The following is a 23,894-nucleotide window of genomic DNA, read 5'->3' on the forward strand; positions in this document are numbered from 1 at the left end:
AGGTGAGGGGTGGGGCGAAGTTTAGTAAGGTCCTGAGCCATGAGAAGGGGGAGCAGGGGGCAAAGCTAGCGTTGGGTCTGACTGGAGCGTTTTCCTCACACACCAGCTCTCATCCCCTTATTCACCCCTGGGAAGCTGCATTGATCCTGCAGACCCCGGTACTGCTCCAGGCATCCCATCCCGGGCACACCCCCTACCTATAGGGTTCTCTTCCAGGTGCATATGCGTGGGACATTAATTACCTCTTTTCTGTATATTTCGAATTCGGAAAGAAGGTAGAATTTGAAGGGAAGAATCTGGCTGGTGGATGGCTCCAAAACAGAAGACTTAGTCTGGGAAAAATGATGGGAAACAGAGAGTGAAGGGAGCCAAGAAAGGATAGCATGGCAAACAGGAGGGGTCCGGATGAGACATGCCCTCTGGTTACATCCATTTGGAAATAATTTGATTGGGTTCAGAAGGTTCGTTCCTCCGAATGATGCAATTGAAGTAACCTTGAGAATTTTGCCTCAGAGCAAGTAACTCATCAGTCTTTGAAAAATGGGCTACACATTTTCCAGGTGCACTGCCCAGAAGACGGCCAGATTTGCTGCCAGAGACTAAGAGAGGCGTTTAGATCTTGAGTTTTGACCAAGAATCACCTTGGTCTTGGGCAGAATCACCTTATGTTTTCATAAAGTCAGCCCTGTAATAGTCATTTCGAACCAGTTGTAATCATAACATACAAGGATACCTTGATTAAACAGGTATTTTATTTGAGTCATGTTCATAAAGTCAGACTGACGTGTTACAGGTTGGTTCTGTAGTAACTGGTAAGAGTCATCAGTCATGCTCTTCAAGAATTATCCAGGCTATGTCAGCTCATTTCTGTTGGGAGTCCCAGTAAAATGAGTTACTGTGTAGTTGTCAACCTAGGAATGCTCTCGTTGTTGCCATGGAAACCAGCCTTAAAAATCATGGGTCAAGAAAGAAAAGAAAAATAATTGGTGCTAAACATCAGTAAAATACACAAGAAGTACTACGGAATTAAAAAAAAAAAATCATCACGCTACCCAGCACCAAGCTGAGACTAATGAGGTTTGGCACGAATCATAGAACTGAAATCATGGATATGTTTTCTCAGAAACACTGGCGAGAACACATGGCAAAGTCTTTATAAATACGTATCTTTACCTGTAGCCACGTTCGCACAGCTGTGGGTGTAGCAGGGTGGCAGAATGAGCCCCAGGTGGATTCTTGGACACTTGTCACCGCCCCCGAATCACTGGAAGCAGGAAGAGGCACTGACTGATCCTGGCTGAGAAGCACTGTCAGTCGAAAAGGTGTCTTCCAGCCAGGAACAGGAAGAGGTCACAGCCTGAGTGAGGCTGGGGAGGCGGCCTCTTGTTTTTCTGATAGGTGGCTAATGGGGTCTACTAGGATGCGGGGAGGCTCCGGAGAGGGGGCCCAGAGCAGCTAGGATCCCTCCCTCAGGAAAGTTCATTAGACCTCCAAGTTCTCTGAGCGTGGCCCCTGGAATTAGCTATCCGTCACCTACTGGTGTTTTTTATTTTTTAAATTTTTATTTTTTTAATGATTTTACTTATTTATTTGACAGAGAGAGAGACAGCCAGTGAGAGAGGGAACACAAGCAGGGGGAGTGGGAGAGGAAGAAGCAGGCTCCCAGCGGAGCAGCCTGATGTGGGGCTCGATCCCAGGACCCTGGGATCACGCCCTGAGCTGAAGGCAGACGCTTAATGACTGAGCCACCCAGGCGCCCCTACTGGTGTTTTTTAAAGTGCATTTTTCTGGTTGCTTTCTTTGAAAGGATGCAGCATCACCTGGGGTTTTGGTATTCTGTGTCACACCCTTGGTCGTTGGCATACACAAAGGCGGGGCAGGGTTGGAGCTGAAGGAGCCCCTAGAGAGCATTTCACTCCTGTGCTCTTGCGCTACTGGTAGAAAAACAATGGGCTCCGGGCTCCGAGAGGTGGGGAGATGGCAGGCCGCTCCTCGCTCAGGAATGAGAGCCTGACTGCTGATTGCAGGCCTCAGGCTGCCTTCCACACCTCCGTCTGCAGGCTCTCCCCTTCGGCCTTCAACTGCAGCCTGCTCCTTAGCACGGATTCCTTTCCTAAAACAGTTTAGTTGACTGGGGTGGGTGGAGTGGCGGGGGGGGGGGGGCGGGTTGTGCGGGGGGGACGGGATGACTCTGCCTTACAATGTCAGGTCCTGCCAATTAAAATATGCTCCATTCATTTTTAAACGATACCCATTTTTGCTCGAAAGAAGGAAAAGGCTGTGCTTCTGTGAAGTCCCAATTTTCAAGTACTTCGTATAGATCCCTTTGAAAATTAGGTAGGTCGTGCTCTTGTCAACCCCGAAGCTGCAAGGCTTATGGACACAGAATGTCTTGACTCAAGATGCCCTGTTTTAAGGGGATACGCGTGTAGCATATGGCCATATAATAGTAGAGTGTGATAATAGTACGCGTTATACCATAAACTAACACAGTAATACCCTGAATGAGAAGGAGTGACATTTTGCTGCAAAGTAATGTCAGAGCATCAATAATATTGCGTGTAGGTTTCCCTTGTTTGGTAAAAGCCGACGAGAAGCTGTACAAAGTAGCTTTCCTTCCAAGGTGTCAGCTCCAGAGAATACTCACCGCGCAGCCCAAAGAGAAACGCTCCATCTCTGTGATCACCGTGGGCACGTGGAAATGGGTGAGAGTTCTGTGGTGTTGCTCAGCATGGTCGAGTTGTGGACACACGTTTCTCTTTTCGGTCTTGCGCAGAAAGACGGACTCACTAGGGCAAACATGAAGAGCGCGGCCAAACCCTGGAATCCGGTCATCAAAGCGGGCGGCCATGGGGCAGACCGTGCCCGGCCCCTCCCTGCGGCCTCCTCCGGCATGAAGAGTTCGAAGTCTTCCACTTCGCTGGCTTTTGAGTCCCGGCTCAGCAAGGTACAGACCAAAATGCCCAGCACACGGCTTCTGGGCGCCCCCGGGAGCCCTGGGCGGGGGGACTGAAGAGGGCGGAAAGCAAGCCTAGCGGCCTGTCAAGGTCAGGAAGGAGGTTCTCCGGAGGGTCCCAGGAGAACCAGCCCATCCTGACCCAAAGGAACAGAGCAAAGGGGTGGGGGGAGCAGGGGTGCTCTGGGCTTGAGAAACGAGATGTGCAACATGCCCTGAGTGATGCGGACACTCGGGTTAGAGCTTTGCCCCCAGCACCCTAGCAGATGGGGGTCAAGATCACCAGTGATCTTCTCAGTCCTGATCATGGAGTTGTCAACTCTCCGTCCTCGCCTTACTTGCCCGTCCGTAGCATTAACGCGGTTGGTTACGCCCGCCGCCTGGGAATACCTTCTCTCAGTCGTCTCCTCCCTCCCTGGTGGCACCTTGGGGTCCCAGCAGCCGTCTCCTGCTCATCCTCCAGGTTTCTAATGTCAGGTGGGCCCAGGGTGCAGTTGGGGGGGTCTCGTCGCTTTTCAAGCTGCTGTGTCAGCCCCAAAGCCTCCCTTACTATCCTGAGAGGAGATTCAGAGATCAAATACCCTGCCCACACGCGTACTCTTGAAAAATCACTATAACATCCTAACTATAAAAGAAAAAGAAGAGGCAGTTAGCGTACAATTAAATAATCAGTGTTTGCATCTGCGTGTGCTCGAGCGTGACTGCTGACAGACCTGAGGTGCTCCTTAGAGCGCCGCGGATGGGGCAGCTGTGTATGAAGTACGTTGTTTTTCTACATAAAACCAATGGATGCTCAAGGCTCAGATAATGATAACAAGGTGCCCCCCCCCCCCGTGAACGTCTGTAGACGTGGGAGAATTCTGTGGGATACGGGACAACGTTGGGTGCAAGCTGGCCACACGTGTTGTAGGACGTCTGGGTTCCCCATCCTCCCACCATTAAACACAAGTAGCTCCTCCAATCAGGGGGATGACTAAACGTACCCCGCCAAATTTCCAACATGCTCCCTGAGTGAGTCAGCACTGGCCGTGTGGGGAACAATTGGTCTAGGTGTCAGTGTCTGATCTGGTGAATTTTAATACTCCAGTCGACACCTGAACACGGGTTTGAACTGCACAAGTCCACTTAGGGGCAGATTTTCTGCAGTAAAGAACTAAGTGTGTTTTCCCTTTTGATTCTCGTAACATTTTCTTCTCTCTAGCTTTCTTTACTACAGGAATACAGTACGTAATACATACCACATACACGCTAGGTGTTAACCGACTTTATGTTATCAGTAAGGCTTCTGGTCAATAGCAGGCTATGAATAAAGTTTTGGGGGAGTCGAAAGTTATACATGGAGTTTTGACTGCGTGGGTGTTGGTACCCCTAACCCCTGGGCTGTACTTGTGGATGACACACGAACTTGTATCTCCATCCGGGAGCTCTCCAGCTGCTTTTGTGACATCACCACTTAGAAGTCTAAAAGGCACTTACAGGGGAGCCAGGGTGGCTCAGTCGGTTAAGCGTCTGACTCTTGGTTTCCGCTCGGGTCATGATCTCGGGGTCGTGAGATCAAGCGCCGTGTTAGGCTCTGTGCTCAGCACAGAATCTGCGTGAGAGTCTCTCTCCCTCTCCTTCTGTCCCTCCCCTGCTTGTATGTGCACGCACTCTCTCTCTCTCTACTAAAATTAATAAATGAATCTTTTTTAAAAATCCAAATAAATAGAAGGCACCTAGAAGATAACATGTCCAAAGCAGGTTCCTTCCCCTCCATCTCATGCAACCCCGTGAATCTTCCTGCTCCTCATGAATCTTCCCTTTTGAGCAACTTCATCCTCTCAGTGGTTCAGGCCAGAGCCACTACCTTGGGCCCTGCTTTGCTCACATGCCACAAGCCATCAGCAAAATTCCATCACTTCTGCCTTCAAGATCGATGTCAACTTCAGCCAGCTGCCGCTGCCTCCCTTAGGACCCCCTGGCTCATGCCCCCACCTTCCTTACATGGCCTTTCTCAACCTTCCCTGTGCTTTTGTCTTTGCACCCCACATTGCGCTCTCTGCGGAAGCCAGAGTGGTCCTTTCAACACATATGTCCTATCACGTCTCCACTGAGAAGTCCCTCGGGGCTCCCCATTTCACTCGGGGTGAAAAGCAACGTCCTTGCTATAGCCGGTGATGCCCTGGAGATCCCGTTCCCTCTCCGATGTCCTTGCCCTCCCCTCCGCCCTGCCCCCTGGGCTCCGGCCAACGGTCTCCTGGTGCCCAGTGGCACTGCCCCTCCATGAGCTAGAACGCACCCCTGCAGCAGCCTGTTTGCTGCTCCTCTGCCTGGAGTGTTCCACCCCCCACCCCTGCACCTCTGCCACTTTTTCTTTAAGTCTGTGCTCAAATGTCACCTTATCAGATGTCATCCCTGATCACTCAATGGAAAGTGCCCCCAGCCCCCATACACCCTCCTCGCCCTGCCTCATCTTCCTTCTCAGCTCTTACTCCCATTGCACACACCTGCTTGGGTGGCGACTGTCTCGCAGCGGCTAGAACAGGAGCCCCATGAGGGCAGGGACTGTGTGCTCTTCTGTTTCTTGCACAGCTGTCCCTCACACTCAGAAAAGCACCTGCTACTGGCAGGCACTCCGTATTTATCAAATGCCCGAGGACACTGGCTCTTCTGGGAGTGGCGGCATGGTGGGATGCTAGATTAGGAGGAACCAGTATTGGGGTGGGTCAGACCAGGCTGAGTTGGGATCCTGCCTGGACCACTTTCTAGCTGTGAAACCTCAGGCAAGCTACACAGCTGTCCTGAGCTCTGAGATGAAGGTAATACTTTATTTGCCTCGAGGAGTTAAATGTGGACAATTTGTCCTACGCATAATTTTGTTTATCATTCTGTTACCTTGGACTTGCCCATTATTTCCATGGTTTTTATTTTTATTATTTTTGATCTGTAGCACATTTGGGATATATTTTTTAAGATTTTATTTATTTATTTGACATAGAGAGAGAGAGAGCACAAGCAGGGGGAGCTGCAAAGGGAGAGGGAGAAGCAGGCTCCCCGCTGAGCAGGGAGCCTGACATGGAGCTCAAACCCAGGACTCTGGGATCATAACCTGAGCCAAAGGTAGATGCTTAACTGGCTGAGCCACCCAGGAGCCCCAGGGAGATGTTTTTAATATAGATTTTTAATTAATACACATACTTCAGACCATTAGGGCTTCTGGAATATATCAAAATGTTTTTTAAAGCAGTGTTTAATTAAAAAAGGTCTGAAGCTCAGGTGGGTTTCCTAAGGACAATGAAATGTTGGCTGCTTCTGCCCCTGAGAGGTAAATGTTTTTGGAAACTTGTCCCATGGGGAAAATGTCAGGGGAAAAGCAGATATCCATGTTGTCCTCTCTGATGCTTGGGGTCTCCAGGTCTTACTCTATAAAAGACAAAGCGTTCGAGGGAAGGGGTAGCAGAAGGGGCCGTACCAAGCCTGTGCCTTCCTAGCCCTCGTCGCATTTCTGCACTTTGACCATTCTCCCCTTCCCGCCTCTAAGCCGTGGGCAAAGGATTTGTGTCCCCCGGTAGTTTACTATGGAAATGGCAAGCACACAGAGATGTTGAATGACAGTGACACCCATACACCAGCCACCTGGATGCTACGGTTGCCATCTTTACTATATTTGCTTTATAGTAAGTGGATACATATGGCATGGATAGATATATTTGAGCTAGTCACAAATAGGAAAACTGAAACAAAGCCATCAAAGTGGAATGAAATGCCCTACTTCGAATACTGGCCCCAGCCGCACAAGCAGCGTAAGAACGGGCTGTGGGGCGAGGAGCCCAGATGGCCAGGAGGAGGTTGCGGTGGGTTTTACAAGGGCTGCTGAAGCTTGTGTCATGAAGCGTGGCTGCCAGCGTGCCCACACCCCCCACATCCCTTGGAAGACCTGGCTGCCTTGCTTACTTCCGATTACTTCCTTTGCTTACTTCTGATTTGTTTAAAAAAAAAAAAAATCAAATAACAAGCAAACAGCTGGGAAACATCTCTGCTTGGCTAGGCATGAGTCATATACTGACCACGGCCCATCTCCTATGGCCACGGGGTCCAGGACCCCCCACCCTTGGAACGCAGGGGCTTGAAGTTTAGGTATGTTCTGCATGAGGCTTGGGGACCCAGCCAGTCTTCCATAATCGTTCCCCGGGAGTGCTCCCCACCTGTGCGGCCGGATACACCAGCCACTGGCCAAATGTGGCAGTTGAGCCCTTGAGATGTCAAAATTAAATGTGCTCGAAGTGTGAAATACACACCCGATTGTGACGAGTCAGTACCAAAAAAATGTAAAATGCCTCATTAATGTATTTTACACTAACAGATAATATTTTGAACGTGTTGGGTCAAGAAAATAGATTCTTAACGTTTATTTTTACCTTTCCTCTCTCTTTGTTAATGTGGCCACTAGACCTACGTGGCTGGTGTTATATTTCCATCGACAGTGCTGTGCTAAACCACTGGGTCTCAGAGTGTGGTCCCCAGGTCAGCAGCAGCAGCAGCACCACCACCAGCTGCTAGAAATGCAGATTCTCGGGCCTGGCTCCAAACCTTGGGAATCAGAAACTTGGGGCTGGTGTGATGAGGGTGGGGCGCAGACTGGACGCTGGAGCATAGGCTGCAGTTTGCATTTTAACAAGCCCTCCAAGGATTCTCATGCACCCCACGAGTTCAAGAGCCACTGCTCCAGCCATAACACGGTTTCTACCTTTGAAGATGAGATTAGGTTACCTGTGATTTTAGAGAGCTTCAGATTCCACCCCCCCCTGCCATCTTTGTGGAAGCGAGAGGAATTTCTTAGTTACATTAATCTGTGAGCTATTTAAACTTTTTCCCTTTGTAAGCTTTCCTGTGCAGGTGCTCAGCAGCTTAAATATCAGTGAAAGCATAATTGAAAAATACTTATTAAACATATCAAAGTAACACCTGAAGCCCAAACCTGCCTAGTGATCTTCTGTAACAAACCAGAAATCTCAAGCGGTGCTGAAGTCGCATTCAGTGACCAGCGAACAAAGCCCAAAGCGCAGCCGCCCGTGAATAGAGACAGAGCAAGAATTACTAAGACTCAGCTTTCTCTGACGTTGATGTCGTAGCCAAAACGAGGGATAGAGGAAGAGTTTCACTGCAGAGGAAAAGAAGGACCAGCTTTTAGTCTGTATGTGCTGCCTCCTTGGGGAGCTTCTGAGCAAGAAATCTTTCTCAGATGGGACTCCTTTTGGAAGGTGCCCCCCCCCCCCCGTAAATGCCTTGCTGCCTCCCAAACTCCCCCCACTGCGCGGGAAGGAGATAGCCTGCTGCTGGCCGGTAGCACATCTGGGGTGTCCTTCTGCCTGGAAGGGGCAGGATCACATCTCTTTATGACACAGGGTGGAACCCCGAAGGGGTAAGTCTCCCACAGCTTGCTGACTCCCGTCCTCTGTGGCTTCCACCTGTCATCTCACCAAGGACCGCGCTCTTAGGGAAAGGTGGAGTGGGGCCAGCAAGTTTGACCCTGTGGGCCACACCCAGGGGGCGGAGCCTGGAGGTGGGTGGACGCTGTGGTGGGATCACAGGAGGCAGTTTCGGTTAAGGGGCGGGAGGGTGGGGTGGGGGAAGGGCCAGGGGGTGGAGGCGGGGCTTGTACTCTCATTTGTTGGATTCCCCCCATTCTGGTTTGCAGAGCCTTCGGTCTCTCGCCCTTTGCTGTGGAGTTTGATTATTCAGCACTCTGCATCAGACTTACAGATTTCAGTTCTGTCCGAGAATCAGAATGATAGAGAATCAGAATCGGCAGAACCACGTGCTCATCATTTGCGTTGCTGCATTAGAAATTTCCCTTAACTGCAACGATTTCCCTTTTTTTTTTAAATTTTATTTATTTATTTATTCGACAGAGATAGAGACAGCCAGCGAGAGAGGGAACACAAGCAGGGGGAGTGGGAGAGGAAGAAGCAGGCTCCCAGTGGAGGAGCCTGATGTGGGGCTCGATCCCATCACGCCCTGAGCCGAAGGCAGACGCTTAACCGCTGTGCCACCCAGGCGCCCCTCGATTTCCCTTTTTCATTTGAGGTGTCGTGCAGGGAATTTTCGAAATCTTTTCTGGGGACCCAGGAAGACATCTGGGCACGCGTCTAGGCAGAGCGAATAGGTTTTTTTTTGTTTGTTTTTTTGTTTGTTTGTTTAATTGAGAAAAAGTTGCTGACATCGGGAACTACTGTCATTCAGTAGTAAACACATACTGCACTGGTGACCTGACAGATAATTTGAGAGGCTGGAGAAATTGGGTGCAGGGACCCGTGTTACTCTGAGACAGGAGATGGAGAAACAGTGATGGGGTCCCTGTAGGAAGGGCAATCGAGTCACTTCCGCCGGGACCCAAGTGCTGTGTTTAGTCCTGTCGTTAAACTAGGGGTCGGTGCTATTGGCCAGAAAATATGGTTCCGCTCACTTCTAGTGACTGGAAGTGGATGCAAATCATCCTTTTAATATGAGCTATTTTTTTTAAGATGAATAATTTGCTTAAAGACATTGACCAGTATTTCTAGGCTAATATTAAGACTTTTGCCATCTTCCTTCCTTTACAAAGTATGCTAGGGGGAGTTACTGTTTCATGAGTAGAGGCTCACTTCGGGATAATAGAGGTGGATGGTGGTGATGGGTGCACAGCTGTGTGATTGTATTTAATGCCACCGAACTGTACACTTAAAATGGCAAATTTTATATTATGTATATTTTACCACAGTAAAAAAATGTTCTAAAAGAACAATGGGGAGGAAAGGAAAAAAGTAGACTAGCATTTGCAGGGGTGGAACCAGGGCTTTGACCAAATTATAACCCACCCCTCATTTTCCTTTTCTTTTTTGTTGAGGCCAAACACACTTACAACAAAGTATGTGGAGTGCATTAATCTTGGTCTTCGCTGTACAGCTCATTGAATTTTTACCTGTGTTTATATCCGTATAACCACCACCAAGTCAAGGTATAGAACATTCTGGGGGCGCCTGGGTGTCTCAGTCAGTTGAGCGGCTGACTCTTGACTTCGGCTCAGGTCGGGATCTCAGGGTCATGGGATCGAGTCCTGCACTGGGCTCTGTGCTCAGTGAGGTGTCTGCTTGAGATTCTCTCTCTCCTTCTCCCTCTGCCCCCCCCCATGCTCTCTCTCTCTCAAATAAATAAATAAATAAATAAATATTAAAAAGAAGAGGAAGAAGAAGAACATTCTGCACCCCCGGAGGGTTCCTTCCCAGTCAGTAACTCCCCCAGAAGTAACCGCTCTTTTGACTTCTGTCACCATCATTCAGTTTTACCGGTTCTTAACTTCGTATAAATGAAATCAGGAAGTATATACTCTTTTGTGCCTAGTTTCTTTCACTTAGCATGTCTGCGGGATCCATCCATTTATTACTGCATCAGTAATTCTTTTTTTTTTTTTTTTTTTTTTACTGTGTACTTCCATTGTATGCTAAATCATTATTTAATTTGCCCCTTCTGTTGATGACCATTCGGATTGTTCTGTCTGGGACTACTGTAAATAAAGTCCACGTGAATGTTCCTTTGACGCACCTATGTAGTCATTTCTCTTGGGTTCAGACTTAGGAGTGGATGGCTGAATCGTAAGGTGCAAATATTCCATTTAGTAGATCCTGACAGTTTGACAAAGCGACTTACCGGTGGTTAGTCCCACCCGCAGAGCGCGAGAGTTCCAGCTGCTTCACAACCTCACCAACACTTGGTTTTGGATTTGATTTTGTTTTGTTTTGTTTTGTTTCTCTTTCAAGCCATTCTGGGGTATGTGTAGCAATACCCTGAAATCTAAGCAACGCAAAAGCGGAAAGTTCGTTTGTTTGTGTGCAACTTTTTAAACACCTGACCTTCAGTAAATGACCCGGAAGCCAATGCCGCAGGAGGGAGCAGGGCCTTCGGGCTCTCAGCCGGTGGGATGGGCAAGTCTCCATTGACTTGAGGGCTCTTTCATGCTGCTTTCTCCAGATGTCAGATCTATTCAGGATGGCTCCGGGCATCTGCCTGGCTCCAGCCTTCCAGTACTATTCCTCTTCAGGAATAGTCTTTCCAGAAGACTTACTGTGGTTGAGAAAATGTATTCATGGTGTTTCTCATTAACCCTGAATGTAATTTCCCTGGACCAGAACCGTGAGCTTGTTGAGGGGCTCCCCCCTCTTAGACCTCAGTTCCTTTCAACAAATGTTTGTTGTGCTGATTTCGGGGCAGGGAAGAGGTTTCTTCTGCTTTCATTCTGTCCTCCATTAGCAGTGTTCTTCTGGCCTCCAGAAGGTTCCTCTCTTCCCTCTGAACATGTTGTCTGTGTGAGATCATATACAGAGGGCCTGGTGTGGAGCATATGGTATTGTCCTTCTACTTCCTTCATATATGTATGTGCGTGTATATCTACGTATGTATACATACATACACATACGTGCGTCTATATACACATACATACATCTCTGTAATTGAGATATGTATTTTTAAGCTGTGTTTTTTGTTGTCCTTGAATTTTTTGTACATTATCCCTTCTTGCTTTTTGAGCACCTCACAGTTCTTTCTTCATCAGCTCCCATCTTTAAAAACAAAACAAAACAAAACAGGAAAGCAAGGTTTTTTTTAAAAAACTCATTATTTGAAGTGTGACATGATGGGTAATATTCATAACCTTATAATAGTCTTTGAAACAGTAACAGAAGATGCTACTCTGACCTGTGAATGATAGACACAGGTTTGTCTAGGTTTGCATTTGTCCGCTGCACACAATCGTGCGCCTCCAAGTGCCTTTACTGCTTCTTAACCACTGGGCAGGCGGTACCGCTTGCTCGGTGCTTTCTGGGTTGACAGCACTCCTTACTGACTATGTACATTTCCATCCTCTGTCTTCCCCTCGACCCGTCTCTTAGCTCAAGAGGGCCAGCAGCGAGGACACGCTCAACAAACCAGGAAGTGCCACCGCTTCCGGGGTCGTTCGGCTGAAAAAGACTTCGACAGCTGGAGCCATCTCCGAGCTTGCTGAGAGCCGCCTGAGGAGCAACCCAGGTAGGAAGGACCCAGGTGGGAAGACCCCAGGTGGGAAGGACCCAGGTGGGAAGACCCCAGGTGGGAAGACCCGGGGTGGGAAGGACTCAGGTGGGAAGACCCCAGGTGAGAAGGACTCAGGCAGGAGGTTCCCAGGCAGGAGGGACCTAAGCAGGCTGTTCATCTTGACCGCATGAAAAACCTTCCATGATTCCTGCATCCGTCCATCCGTCCATTCATCAAGCGTGTATTACTGGCCCACGCTCTGGGCCAGGTCAGGGTTTAGGCCACAACGTCCTCCCCGCCCCCAACAGGGAGTTTACATCTAGCGAGGAGACAGACAAGAAACAAAAGGTAATGAGGAGGACTGGGGCTCCCTCTGTCCCTCCAGCTGTCCCATCTGTCACCACATGTGTGTGAAAGGCGGTGTACGTTCTGGGGTCGTCTTGGTGTGAACTGTGTTAGATGAGTGAATGAGCCCTGTAGGCCTCTCGCAGACGTGGGGGTACGACATCCTTCCTGGATCCTCTGGAAAACTGGAAAAACCCTCTGAGTCACTTAGGTAGTGGTGGCCATGGGAACCTGAGAACTTTCTGTTTCACCGGTTTTCTGAGAATCAGAAAAAAGGTTTTTTAGCCATTATATGTGAGTTCAGAGCATGGGAAGCATCAGGAACATTTAATTTTCTTTGGGCATACATATATAAGAGAGCTAAGATTTCCATGGTCCAGCTGTTATAACGCAGATCTCCGTGCATTGCTAAATTGTCTAAGATGGGAAAATAGCTGATACATGTCATTATTAATTTATAATGGAGGTCGAACAGTAGTATACTTACAATTTTTACAATCTGCATAAAATACCACAATCCAGATTAGCTTTCAAAGGTATATTTTAATTTACTCATTTTTCAAAGCGTTGAATCTATGAGGAGTATATATGACTTTTTTTTTTTGGATGTGAGGGCCTCATATTTCTATAGAATGGTTATACTATTTTAAGGACTGGTTTTGTACTAAATACAGACATTTGGTTTTACAAATATAACAAATGAAAGTACAACTTCTTTTTATCACGTCAGCCTAAACATTAATTCCAAAAGTTAACAAGGCACCACTAAAAAAAGGGACAGAATTCTCTCACTCTCAAATATCTGTGTAAAAATGTGGGATCGCAATATTAGCAAGTAGAATTCAACAAGAAATTAAAAGAATAACAGTGTAGATCTCAATCAAGTGGATTTATGCTCTCCAAGAATGTGTTAGTATTTGGGAATTTAGGAATATAATCTATTTTACAACATTAATAGACCAAAGGAGAATCACTGGTCATCTCCCTAGAAATGAAAGAAATGTTTGTCAAAATTAGCAATCTTTCTGATTCAAAAACAAACTTTTGGTGTACTATAAATGCAGGGATACTTCTCTAGTGGGAGTAAGCTGTATGTATTTCAAGCCAAAGCCAGAACTGTCCTCAAGGGTGAAGTCCTGGAAGTAATCCCATTAAAGTCAAGAATGATTCAAGACTGGCCATCATTACCACTGTCATCTCAATTTTTCTGCAAGAATTAACCAAGGCAGTGAGATAGAAGGGCTCTAGCTACTGAAATATGGGAAATGAGGAAACGAAATGATGATTTTCTGCAGAGGATAACATTGTACGCTTAGAAAAACGCTTAGAGGGGCGCCTGGGTGGAACAGCCGTTAAGCGTCTGCCTTCGGCTCTGGGCGTGATCCCGGCGTTCTGGGATCGAGCCCCACATCAGGCTCTTCCGCTATGAGCCTGCTTCTTCCTCTCCCACTCCCTCTACTTGTGTTCCCTCTCTCGCTGGCTGTCTCTCTCTCTCTGTCGAATAAATAAATAAATAAATAAAATCTTTAAAAAAAGAAAAAAGAAAAACGCTTAGAATTTCCTGAAAATTGTATCATTAGAAAAAACTTAGAATGTCCTGCAAATCTATTAGATAAAATAGGAGTTGAGCATGTGATTGGTTATAGAATAGCAAATATAAATAGCTTTCTTACCAGCGACTGGTTAGAAGAGTTAATAACACAAGAAATGGTCCCATTTATAAAGGAATGTAAAAGGTAAAATACCTAGGAATAAACTTAATATTACAAGAGCCTATATATATATATATATATATATATATATATATATATATATATTTTTTTTTTAATCTTAAAACTCTTTTGAAGGACATAAAAGACTTCAATAACTGGAAGGATATACATGGTTCTTGAATAGGAAGGTCAAATATAATAGATTGAATTAGTAAGTATAATATCTTAAATATAATAACATTGTCTAAATTATTCTATGAATTCATTTTCATCCCAATGAAGATATCAGTGGGAATTGAGTGGGAGCACAAACACTGGTAAAATGATACTAGGTTTATCTAAAACAGTATTTCTCAATGGGGGCCTTTTGTCCTTCACCCTAACCCAAGGAACACCTGGCAATGTCTGTAGACATTTTTGTCATAATTAGGGGAGTGCTACTGACATCTAGTGGGTAGAGGTCAGGGATGCTGCTAACATCCTGCAACACATAGGACAGCCCCACAATAAAGAATTATCCAGCCCTGAATGTTAATAGTGCCTCTGTTGATAAGCCCTGATCTAGAGGACTAAATATTCTAGAATAACCAGGAAATTTCTAAAACGCAGTAATCAAGGGACTAAGTTTAAGCATCTTGGAACTGGATAATAGATGTACAATTCAGCGGAACAATGGAGAAAGTCCAGATTATACTTAGGGTAATATATATATATATATGTGTGTGTGTGTATATATATATATATATATGTATATATATATGTATATGTATATATATATATATGATGGGATAAAAGCGGCATTTTATATCAAGCTAGGTAATTCATTGGAAAAATAATGACTAATTAGGTCTTCAGGAAAAAATAAAGCTGGATTCTGATCTCATTCCTTTCATCAAAATAAATTCCAAGTGGATTAAAGATTTCGATTTTAAAAAGTGAAACCATGAACATGCAAAGAGAAAACCTCAGAGTCAGTTTGTAGTCTCGGCCTTGGAAGGGCCTTTCCAAGTAGGAACAAACACAGCAGCCATATAAGAAAAGACGAAAACAATCACGTAAATATAAAAAAACTGCTTCGTAAAAAACGGAAGTTATTTGCGATACAGGTAACAGAAGGTATATGTACCCAGAGCTTATATAAATCAATAAGAAAAAGAAAAATAATACAGTAGAAAAATGGCTAGTTCACATGAAAAAATAAAGATAGGCACTAGAAAGATGCAAAGTCTCGCATAGAGGTAAAGAAATGTAGATGAAAACAAGAATTGGATACGCTATTTCCTCTCATCGATGAGCAAATATTTAAAGGCATTGCTGGAATCAGAAAGAATGAGTTCTCAACATTTGCTACAACATGGACGGCACTGGAGGAGATAATGCTTAGTGAAATAAGTCAAGCAGAGAAAGACAACTATCATATGATTTCTCTCATCTATGGAACATAAGAACTAGAATGATCAGTAGGGGAAGAAAGGGATAAAGAAAGGGGGGGTAATCAGAAGGGGGAATGAAACATGAGAGACTATGGACTATGAGAAACAAACTGAGGGCTACAGAGGGGAGGGGGGTGGGGGAATGGGATAGACCGGTGATGGGTAGTAAGGAGGGCACATATTGCATGGTGCACTGGGTGTTATACACAACTAATGAATCATCGAGCCTTACATCGAAAACCGGGGATGTACTGTATGGTGACTAACATAATATAATAAAAAATCATTATTAATAAAAAAATACAAATAAAAAAAAAATAAAGGCATTGCTGGTATTATTAAGGGCACAGGGAGCCAGGACTCCACATATAGCTAGTGTATAAGGACAGTTTGATAATATCTGTCTATATTTGAAATATGTATAATCTTTCGCCAAGGATCTCCTTAGCATTTAATATTACTAATTTACTTGAAAGAGGATGGCAATATATATGGGCAGTTGCAGCATTATTATAATAGTAAAATGCTGGCAGCACTTAAATATGTAGCAGCACAGAGCTGGTTGTGTAATGCAATGTTTGTCCAGTGGAATAGTACGCAGCCCCGAAAATGGACACAGTAGAGTTATATGTGCTGATAGGGAAAGATCAAAGTACGTTTCCAAGTGGGGAAAATAACATGGTGCTTATGGTATGATCTCATTTGCTTTGATTTGTTGAAAGTATACATTAATTTAATATTTGAAATCATAACTTTCTTTCTCGAGGGATTAAAACTGGCCATCTTTGAGGAGTTACCAGAACTGAAAAGTGGTGGGGGAAAGAGACCTCATATTAGATCTTCTATACTGTTTGAAATTTTTAAAACGTATACATACTATGCTTTAAAAATGAAAAACGGAGTAAAATACAGGTCATAACCTAAACTTTTTTTTTTTTTTTTTTTGCCTTAACTGAATCTTTCTCCTCTACTTGCCTTTTGGGGTGTTTATTAACCATTTTGTTGATGAACCGTTTAACTGTTTGATTATAGCATATGCTCCCTTTGTTCAGGATTCCATAGAAAGACTTTGGGTTTAATCCTGGCTCCTAAAGAGGGCTCACTCCCACACCCCCGAGGGCATTAGCATGCTTATTTGTGAAACTAAGGAAATACCTGCGTTTCTGCTACATAGTGATGTCGACAAGACAAAGATCTTGAGTATGCTGTCCTCGTACACGGTAATGGGCTATCGGAATGCAAGGTGCAACTGTAATTCCTGTAGTTGCCATTCGAATGCTGTTTGCCCCCGACTTTATTCCAATGAAATTATGTCCTTTGAATTAATAGCGTTGAATTTGAAAATTACGTTTTGTCTCTGGAAGTTGATTTTTGAATGTAGGCAGTCCTTGACAATTTCTTCATCAGCTTTCGGGTAGCTGGCGTCTTGTGCATTTGTCGTGTGTCCCCAGACTGCCTCATCCACGGTGAATCCAGACCCAGGCACCTGCCCGTGAGCTGGCTGTGGGGCCGCTCGGGGATGAGGTCCCTCAGCCGGTCCTTCTGGGCTGTAGGTGCTTCCACCCCTGCAGCAGTCCAGGAGCGTGAGGTGGTCATTTGAATACAGGATCACATTTTTGTCTTTTCTTTTTCTTTTTTTTTTTTTAACACACACAAGAAACAGGGAAACAGAAGTGCTCCTACTAGTAAAAGTGCAGGTTTTTAAATCTCAATACCATGGAGACAAAGATGGGAATGATTAGAGTATTAGAAATGGCAGCTCCGTTGGATGCCAGACCTTACTGGACTTCCATCAGTTGTCTATACGTTGAGCCATAAAGAAAAAGAATGAAAGAAAGGCCATATGAGTTTGACCTTGTAATTCCCATGCACACCTGATGCTTCCACAACCAACGTCCACTCCTACTGATTTTCTAGATCTGTATTATCAATCTACCTATGTTACAGCCCAGACATGTTCTTCTTCCTTTTCTCCCTAAGGTGCCCTTTGTGTATATCTCGTCTTACCCTATAGGAGTAGAGTTGGAGAGCGGAGTGGTCCCTTGTGTGTAGACAGCTGCCCTCCCTGCTTACCCCATCCAGGTCTCAAGGTCTCGTCTCAGGCTCCCAGGAATTGTTGTGAGAGCGCCGACAGAACTACAAAGAAATCCAGCCACTAGATGGCAGCCTTGCCAAAAGTCCGCTGTGCCCTTCCGCTCTGAGCTCAGGTCCTCAGGACTTGAGAAACAGTCCTTTTACTGATTCATTAATTCAACAAATATTTTTGAGTGCCTACTATGTGCCCAGCATTGTTCTAGGAAAAAGGAGTCGTCAGTGAACAGGACAGGCTTCTGTGTTCATGGAGCCACATAGACAGGATGTGGTAGAGGTGAGGAAGTCAGCTGGGTAGAAAGGGGTGACCTGTCCAAGAACAGTGACAGGCTACTGTGGCTGCAGCCCCAGGAGAGAGGAGGACAGCAGTGGGAGACCAGGGCAGGAAGGCCAAGGAACAGAAGAGTGACATGATCAGACCACATTCTGAAGGGAGTCCTTGGCTGCTTGCGGAGCGTGGATGAGTGGGGTGGGAGGCCAGACCAGAGGCTGCCAAGGAGGTGGCCTGGAATGGGTGGTAGCCATGGGGCTGGGAGCAGCAGTCGGTTTCTGGCTATATTTTGGAGGGTAGAGTCAACAGCTCTAAACTCCCCTGATGGGTTCTTTTTTTCTTTTTAATGATGATTTTATTGATTTATTTGAGAGAGAGAGAGAGCTTGAACGGCGGGGGTGGGGGGTCGGGAGAGGCAGAGGGAGAGGGAAAAGCAGACTTCAGGCTGAGCAGGGAGCCTGACGTGGGGCTTGATCCTGGGATTATGACCTAAGCCAAAGGCAGTCACTTAACCGACTGAGCCACCTAGGTGTCCCTGAATTCCCTTCCTTTTTTAGTGCCGAAGACTATTACTTTGTATGCATACACCCCATTTTGTTTATCCGTTCATCCATCAACGGACACCTGTGTCATTTTCACCCCGTGGATACTGTGAAGAACGTTACTACGAACATGGGTATGCAAACAGCTGAGTCCTTGCTCCGGATCCTTTGGGTTTTATACCTCCGAGTAGGGATTACTGATTCTCCCAGCGGGTTTGAGGTAGATGGAGGGTCAGATTTCTGCTGACAGGACCTGTGGGGCTAGTGAGATGAGATCTGATGGGTGCCCAAGGGATGGCATTGAACACCAGTCCCCCCTGGAGACAGCACTTGGCCAGAAGGAGGTTCCTGGAGCCACACGATGAACATTATAAAAACTGGCGCTACACATAAGTGTTCATTTAGACGATTCTATACATAGCACACGTGGGAATGAAAAGAATGTCATTATTTTAAACTGCTCTCAGTGTTTTCTCAGAGTTAAGTAAAGGGAGCGTTCAGTGCCAGCTGCACCTTGGCCAAGCTCTGTGTTCATGCTCCTGGAATCTCAGACATCTTAGAGGACACAGCAGCCGTGAGGCCAGCGTCAAAGCAGGCTCACGTCCAAAAAGGCATCGTTGTCCTCACCCGCCCACGTGCCCAGCCCTTCCCCCGTTACCTGCATCAGACCCAGCATACCTTAGGCTCCAACCTAAGACGCTTGTCGTCTTGGACGTGGGAAGGCACTAACTCCTCTAACTCAGAAGGTGGATATTCCTATTGCCACGTTACATGCGAAGAAATGGGCTCACGTGGGTTTGGCAGTGTTCCCAAACTCACGCCCAGTCCGAATTCTTTCCTCTGCCACGTCGTTTGCCAGGAGGTGGGGAGACTTGTTTTCTTGCCCATCATCTCCATCTATTAATGGAATCACTACCAATTGCTGACATTCTTTGCACACTGTGTGCTAACCACTGTTCTAAGTCCTTGGTACATATTATCTCCTTTAGTCTTTACAATAACCCTAGGACCCAGGACATCACCATCTTTGCCATTTTAAAGGTCAGAGAGATTAGGGCATGGGTTGGCTTGCTGGCATGTGAGTAGAGATAGGAGGATGTTGGAGGTCTCGGGCCTGAGAGGCCAGAGGATGGGTGGGTCAGTCCCTGGCACGGGGTTGGGGGGGGAGTGCTTCATGAGCCGGGATGTAGAAGACTTGAGAGATTGGGGTGGGCGGTGGTCAGTGGATGACAAGGAGAGGAAAGAGGATGCCGGGTCTCACAGCATGAACTTCAGAGACGGAGGGGGTGCCTTTCACAGGGCGGAGGAGAGACCGTTGCAAAGTCACAGTTGGGGGTGGCAAGGACACCCACACCTGCTCCTGGCCCACGGACTCCAGAAATGTGCGAAAAGGAACAGACTGGCTGGAAAAGGAAGCTGTGGGAGTCATTCAGCCTCGGAAGTGATGGGACATTCAGAAAGGAGGCTCAGAATGAGGGGCGTGCTGATTCCGGTCGCCAGTTCTCGAGGGCCCCAAGGTTGTTGAGGGCAGAGGAGAGGGTACTGCATCTATTTGGGGATGAGAGCCCAAAAATCACAGACTGCCAGGAATGAGGTTTTCTCTTTCTTTTTTTTTTTTCTTCATAATATTACATGGATCATTTAGTGATGAATATATTCTGTGGTTAAAAAATTAACATTTTAGATTTAGAATTTTCATTTTTCTTCTTTTTCTACATTTAATTCCTTTTTTATTGCGGTAAGAACACTTGACATGAGATGGACCACCTTAACAAATCTTCCAGCATGCAACCCAGTATTGTTCACCAGAGGCATGATGTTGTAGGGTGGATTTCTGGAACCCTGCACCCACTGCTCATCAGCTCCCATCCCCCCTCTGCCCAGCCCCCGCCCCAACAGCCACCGTTCTACTCTGGTTCATGCATGTTGTACCCCGTGTAAACTCTCCTTCCTTTCAAAGGCTGAGTCATATTCTATAGGATGTAAGGACCGCATTCTCTTTATCCCCCATCATCAAGGGACCAGGAATGAGTTTTAACTTCTGGGAGTGCCTGGGGTAACCCCACGGTGTGAGAAGGTTTTGAACTTGGTACTCATGTCAGTAAAGTCCTGGATTCTTAGCTTGATGTTACCCTGCAGTGGTTCCCTGGCCCTGCATGTCCCGGGAGTGCGTGGTCAGTCAGGGCTTTGGAGCGAGGCCAGGGTTTTTCTCTGACTTTGCACAGAGATGCAAAGGTGGAAAGCTGGTTTGGGCTTTGCCCCAGCGTGCTGGGTCCTACTTGGATTGTGGTTCACAGAGGTGGGAGCTCTCCCTGCCTCTCCCCCAAGACTATTGACATTTTTATAGTCTTTCCACTCAGAAATGTGGCCATCTCTCCATTTCTCTGAGTTTCCCTTTTTGTCTTTCAGTAGAGTTTGGTCTTCTTCTTCCCCTCCTCCTTTTCCTCCTCTCAGTGTTGACTTCCTGTCTAGGTTTTCTACTTTTATTACTATGCGGATGGGATTCCTTAGTCATTTTTTTTAAGTAAGCTCTAGGCCTTACCGGGGGCTTGAACCCACGATCCCAAGATCAGGAGTCGTATGCTCTACCAACTGTGCCAGCCAGGCACCCCCCCCGCCAGTCATTTTTTAAAATATGGAACGGTTCATAAATTTGTGTGTCATCTTCCATACTAACCTCTGTGTCATTCCAATTTTAGAATGTGTGCTGCTGACATGAGCACTCGTATTTTTTTTTAAGATTTATTTATTTATTTATTTGAGAAAGAGAGAGAGAATGTGCATGGGAGTTGAGGGGGAAGATGGAGAGAGAGAGAGAGAGAGAATCCTCAAGCAGACTCCCCACTGAGCATGGAGCCCGATGTGGGGCTCGAACTCAGGACCCTCAGATAGTGACCTCAGCAGAAACCAAGAGTCAGACGTTTAACCAACTGAGCCACTCAGGCCCCCTCATTGTATTTTTTAAGTAGATACTTTCCTAATATTTAATCTTTAAAACTCCCTCCCTCCCTTACTGGTGCTCGTGGTTTCCTTCAATGAATGGTTTCCCGTTGATTCTCATGTGTTTTCCAAGTGGGTGATTATATCAGCTGCAGATAACAATGTTTTTTGTCTCCTCCATTCCAGTAATTGTGACTTTTTCATCGTTGTCAAGTTTTTCATTTTAATTCCAGTGTAGTTAACATACAGTGTTATTTAGTTTGAGATGTGCAATAGAGTAACTCAGCAACTCTATACATCACCCAGTGCTCATCGTGGTAAGTGTGCTGTTAATCTCCATCACCTATTTCATCCGTCCTCCCCACCCATCTCCCCTCTGGTGACAACCAGTTTGTTCTCAAGAGTTAAGGGTCTGTTTCTTGGTTTTCCTCTCTCTCTCTTTTTTCTCCCTTTGTTTATTTCTTTCATTTCTTAAATTTCCCCCATATGAGTGAAATCGTATGGCATTTGTCTTTCTCTGACTTATTTCACTTAGCATTCTACTCTCTAGCTCCACCCCTGTCATTGCAAATGGCAAGATTTCCTTCTTTCTTATGGCTGAGTAATATCCATTATATATATATATATATATACACCACATTTTCTTTATGCATTCGTCTATCAGTGGACACATGGGCTGCTTCCATAATTTGGCTCTTGTAGATAATGCTGCTATAAACATAGGGGTGCCTGTATCCTTTTGAATTAGAATTTTCATGTTTTTGAGTAAATACCCAGTACGATTCCTGGATCATAGGGTAGTTCTATTTTTCACTTTTAAAGGAAACTCCATACTGTTTTCCACAGTGGCTGCACCAGTTTGCATTCCCAACAACAGTGCAAGAGGGTTCTTTTTCTCCACATCCTCACCAACACCTGTTGTTTCTTGTGTTGTTGATTTCATCCACTCCGACTGGTGGGTGGTGATACCTCACTGTAGTTTTGGTGTGAATTTCTCTGATGGTAAGTGACATCCAGTAGTTATGTCTTTTATTTCTGATTTCTGCTGTGTGGTGTGGGCAACCCAAGTTGTATTAAATGCTAGCAATGTCCTTGTTCTCATTTTACTGTGCCTGCCTTTGCCATTAAATAGTATGCAGAAAGTTTGCTTGAGATGATGTTTGCATGTTCAGTTCTCTCCTTCCTATTTTGCTCAGAGCTGTTAATAGGATTGGGGATGGATTGATTAAATGTCCTCTAGGCGGTCTGTTATTACTTTGATTATTGCTTTTCTTTTCAGCCTGGACTCTCCCTCAGGAGATTCACATATGTGTATATTTGGTCTCCTGGGTATGTCTTCCACATCATATATTTTCTTTGATTCTTTTGATGACTTTCACTCATCTTACGATTTCTTTTCTTCCCTGAGATTTATTTGTTTATTAGAGAGAGAGAGCACATAAGCAGGAAGGGCAGAGGGAGAGAGAATTTCAAGCAGACTCTGTGCTGAGCGTGGAGCCTGATATGGGGCTGGATCCCAGGACCCTGATATCATGACCTGAGCTGAAACCAAGAGTCAGAGTCTTAACCCAGGTGCCCCAGTCTTCCTATTTCTCACAGTTTACCACTAGTATGCTTTACTTTGCATTTCTGTACTTCAGCTATTGTGTTTTTAATCTTTAGCCTAATTTCCCTGATCTCAAATTGTCTCTTCGTTATCACTTCTTGCTCTAGCTTCAAAGCTATAAAAGCTCCTTGAATTTCACAGGGGATGCAAATTAGAGATTTTCTAAAATTTCCTATTTCTTCCAATAACTTTGTTTCGCAGGTGCATTTCTCCTGCATTTCTCGGGTGGTTCCCCTTTTATGAACTTCCAAAATTTCCCATATACATCTAGTGTTTTTTCTAGATTCATCCCTTACAGAGGGAAGTCTGTGTTTGTCCAGAATTGGAAACGAAAAGGGATTCCATTGTGAGGATACCATTGAGGTGTAAGGTCCTGTCTTTTATGCCCAGTTGAAGGAAGAAGGAGAAACGTTTTGAGTCGGCCAGGGTGAGAGTGGGCAGGGCACTGGAGCCTGAAGTACATTTTGCCATTTTTTTTCCTTCTGTTTTTTGTTTTGGTGTTGCGTTGTTGTTTTGGTATCTGCCAGAAGGTGGCGCCATCTTCCCCCTGTGCTGGCGCCGCTGTTCTTGCTGCTGGCTGGTCATGGCCTTGTTCTGAAGGTCCGCCTTGCGAGGTTCCACGGGGTGATTCTGCTCCCCCCCCCCTTTTTTTTTTATCAATAACGAATATTGTATAATGCAGCCTTCGAAATCCTGATATGAAATCCACTGATAGTATAATCTACCTATATACATTACTGGGGGGAAATCAGTCTTGTGCCCTATCTTTATTGTACAGGAGAAATAAAAGGAAAAGAAGTTCTAACCAAGTATTACGTTGTTTCAATGTGTAAATGCCCGAGGCTGAGTGCCTATAAACAGGTCTGAGTCAGGGTGCGGCTCAGCGTCCAGGGTTCAAACACCCGCACACTGTTGACACGGATGACTCTAAAATGCTGGCAGCTCAGGGTAAATTGAGCAATGCAAAGGGCCGT

At 45.7% G+C, this 23,894-nt stretch overlaps 1 protein-coding gene across 5 annotated transcripts in view; it reads left to right on the top strand.

Annotated features, from left to right (window-relative positions):
• SPECC1 (sperm antigen with calponin homology and coiled-coil domains 1) overlaps positions 1–23,894 on the top strand; it is a 264,043-nt gene that overhangs the window by 79,429 nt on the left and 160,720 nt on the right. For all 5 annotated transcript variants that reach the window (XM_057311283.1, XM_057311280.1, XM_057311281.1 and 2 more), the window contains exons 2-3: positions 2,777–2,947; positions 11,860–11,995. In XM_057311283.1, the coding sequence (XP_057167266.1) occupies positions 2,801–2,947; positions 11,860–11,995 (283 nt within the window). In that variant the 5' untranslated portion in view covers positions 2,777–2,800. The remainder of the gene's footprint in view (positions 1–2,776; positions 2,948–11,859; positions 11,996–23,894) is intronic.

The sequence above is a fragment of the Ursus arctos genome, unplaced genomic scaffold (assembly GCF_023065955.2).
Source record: "Ursus arctos isolate Adak ecotype North America unplaced genomic scaffold, UrsArc2.0 scaffold_14, whole genome shotgun sequence".
NCBI classification, from domain to species: Eukaryota; Metazoa; Chordata; class Mammalia; order Carnivora; family Ursidae; genus Ursus; species Ursus arctos.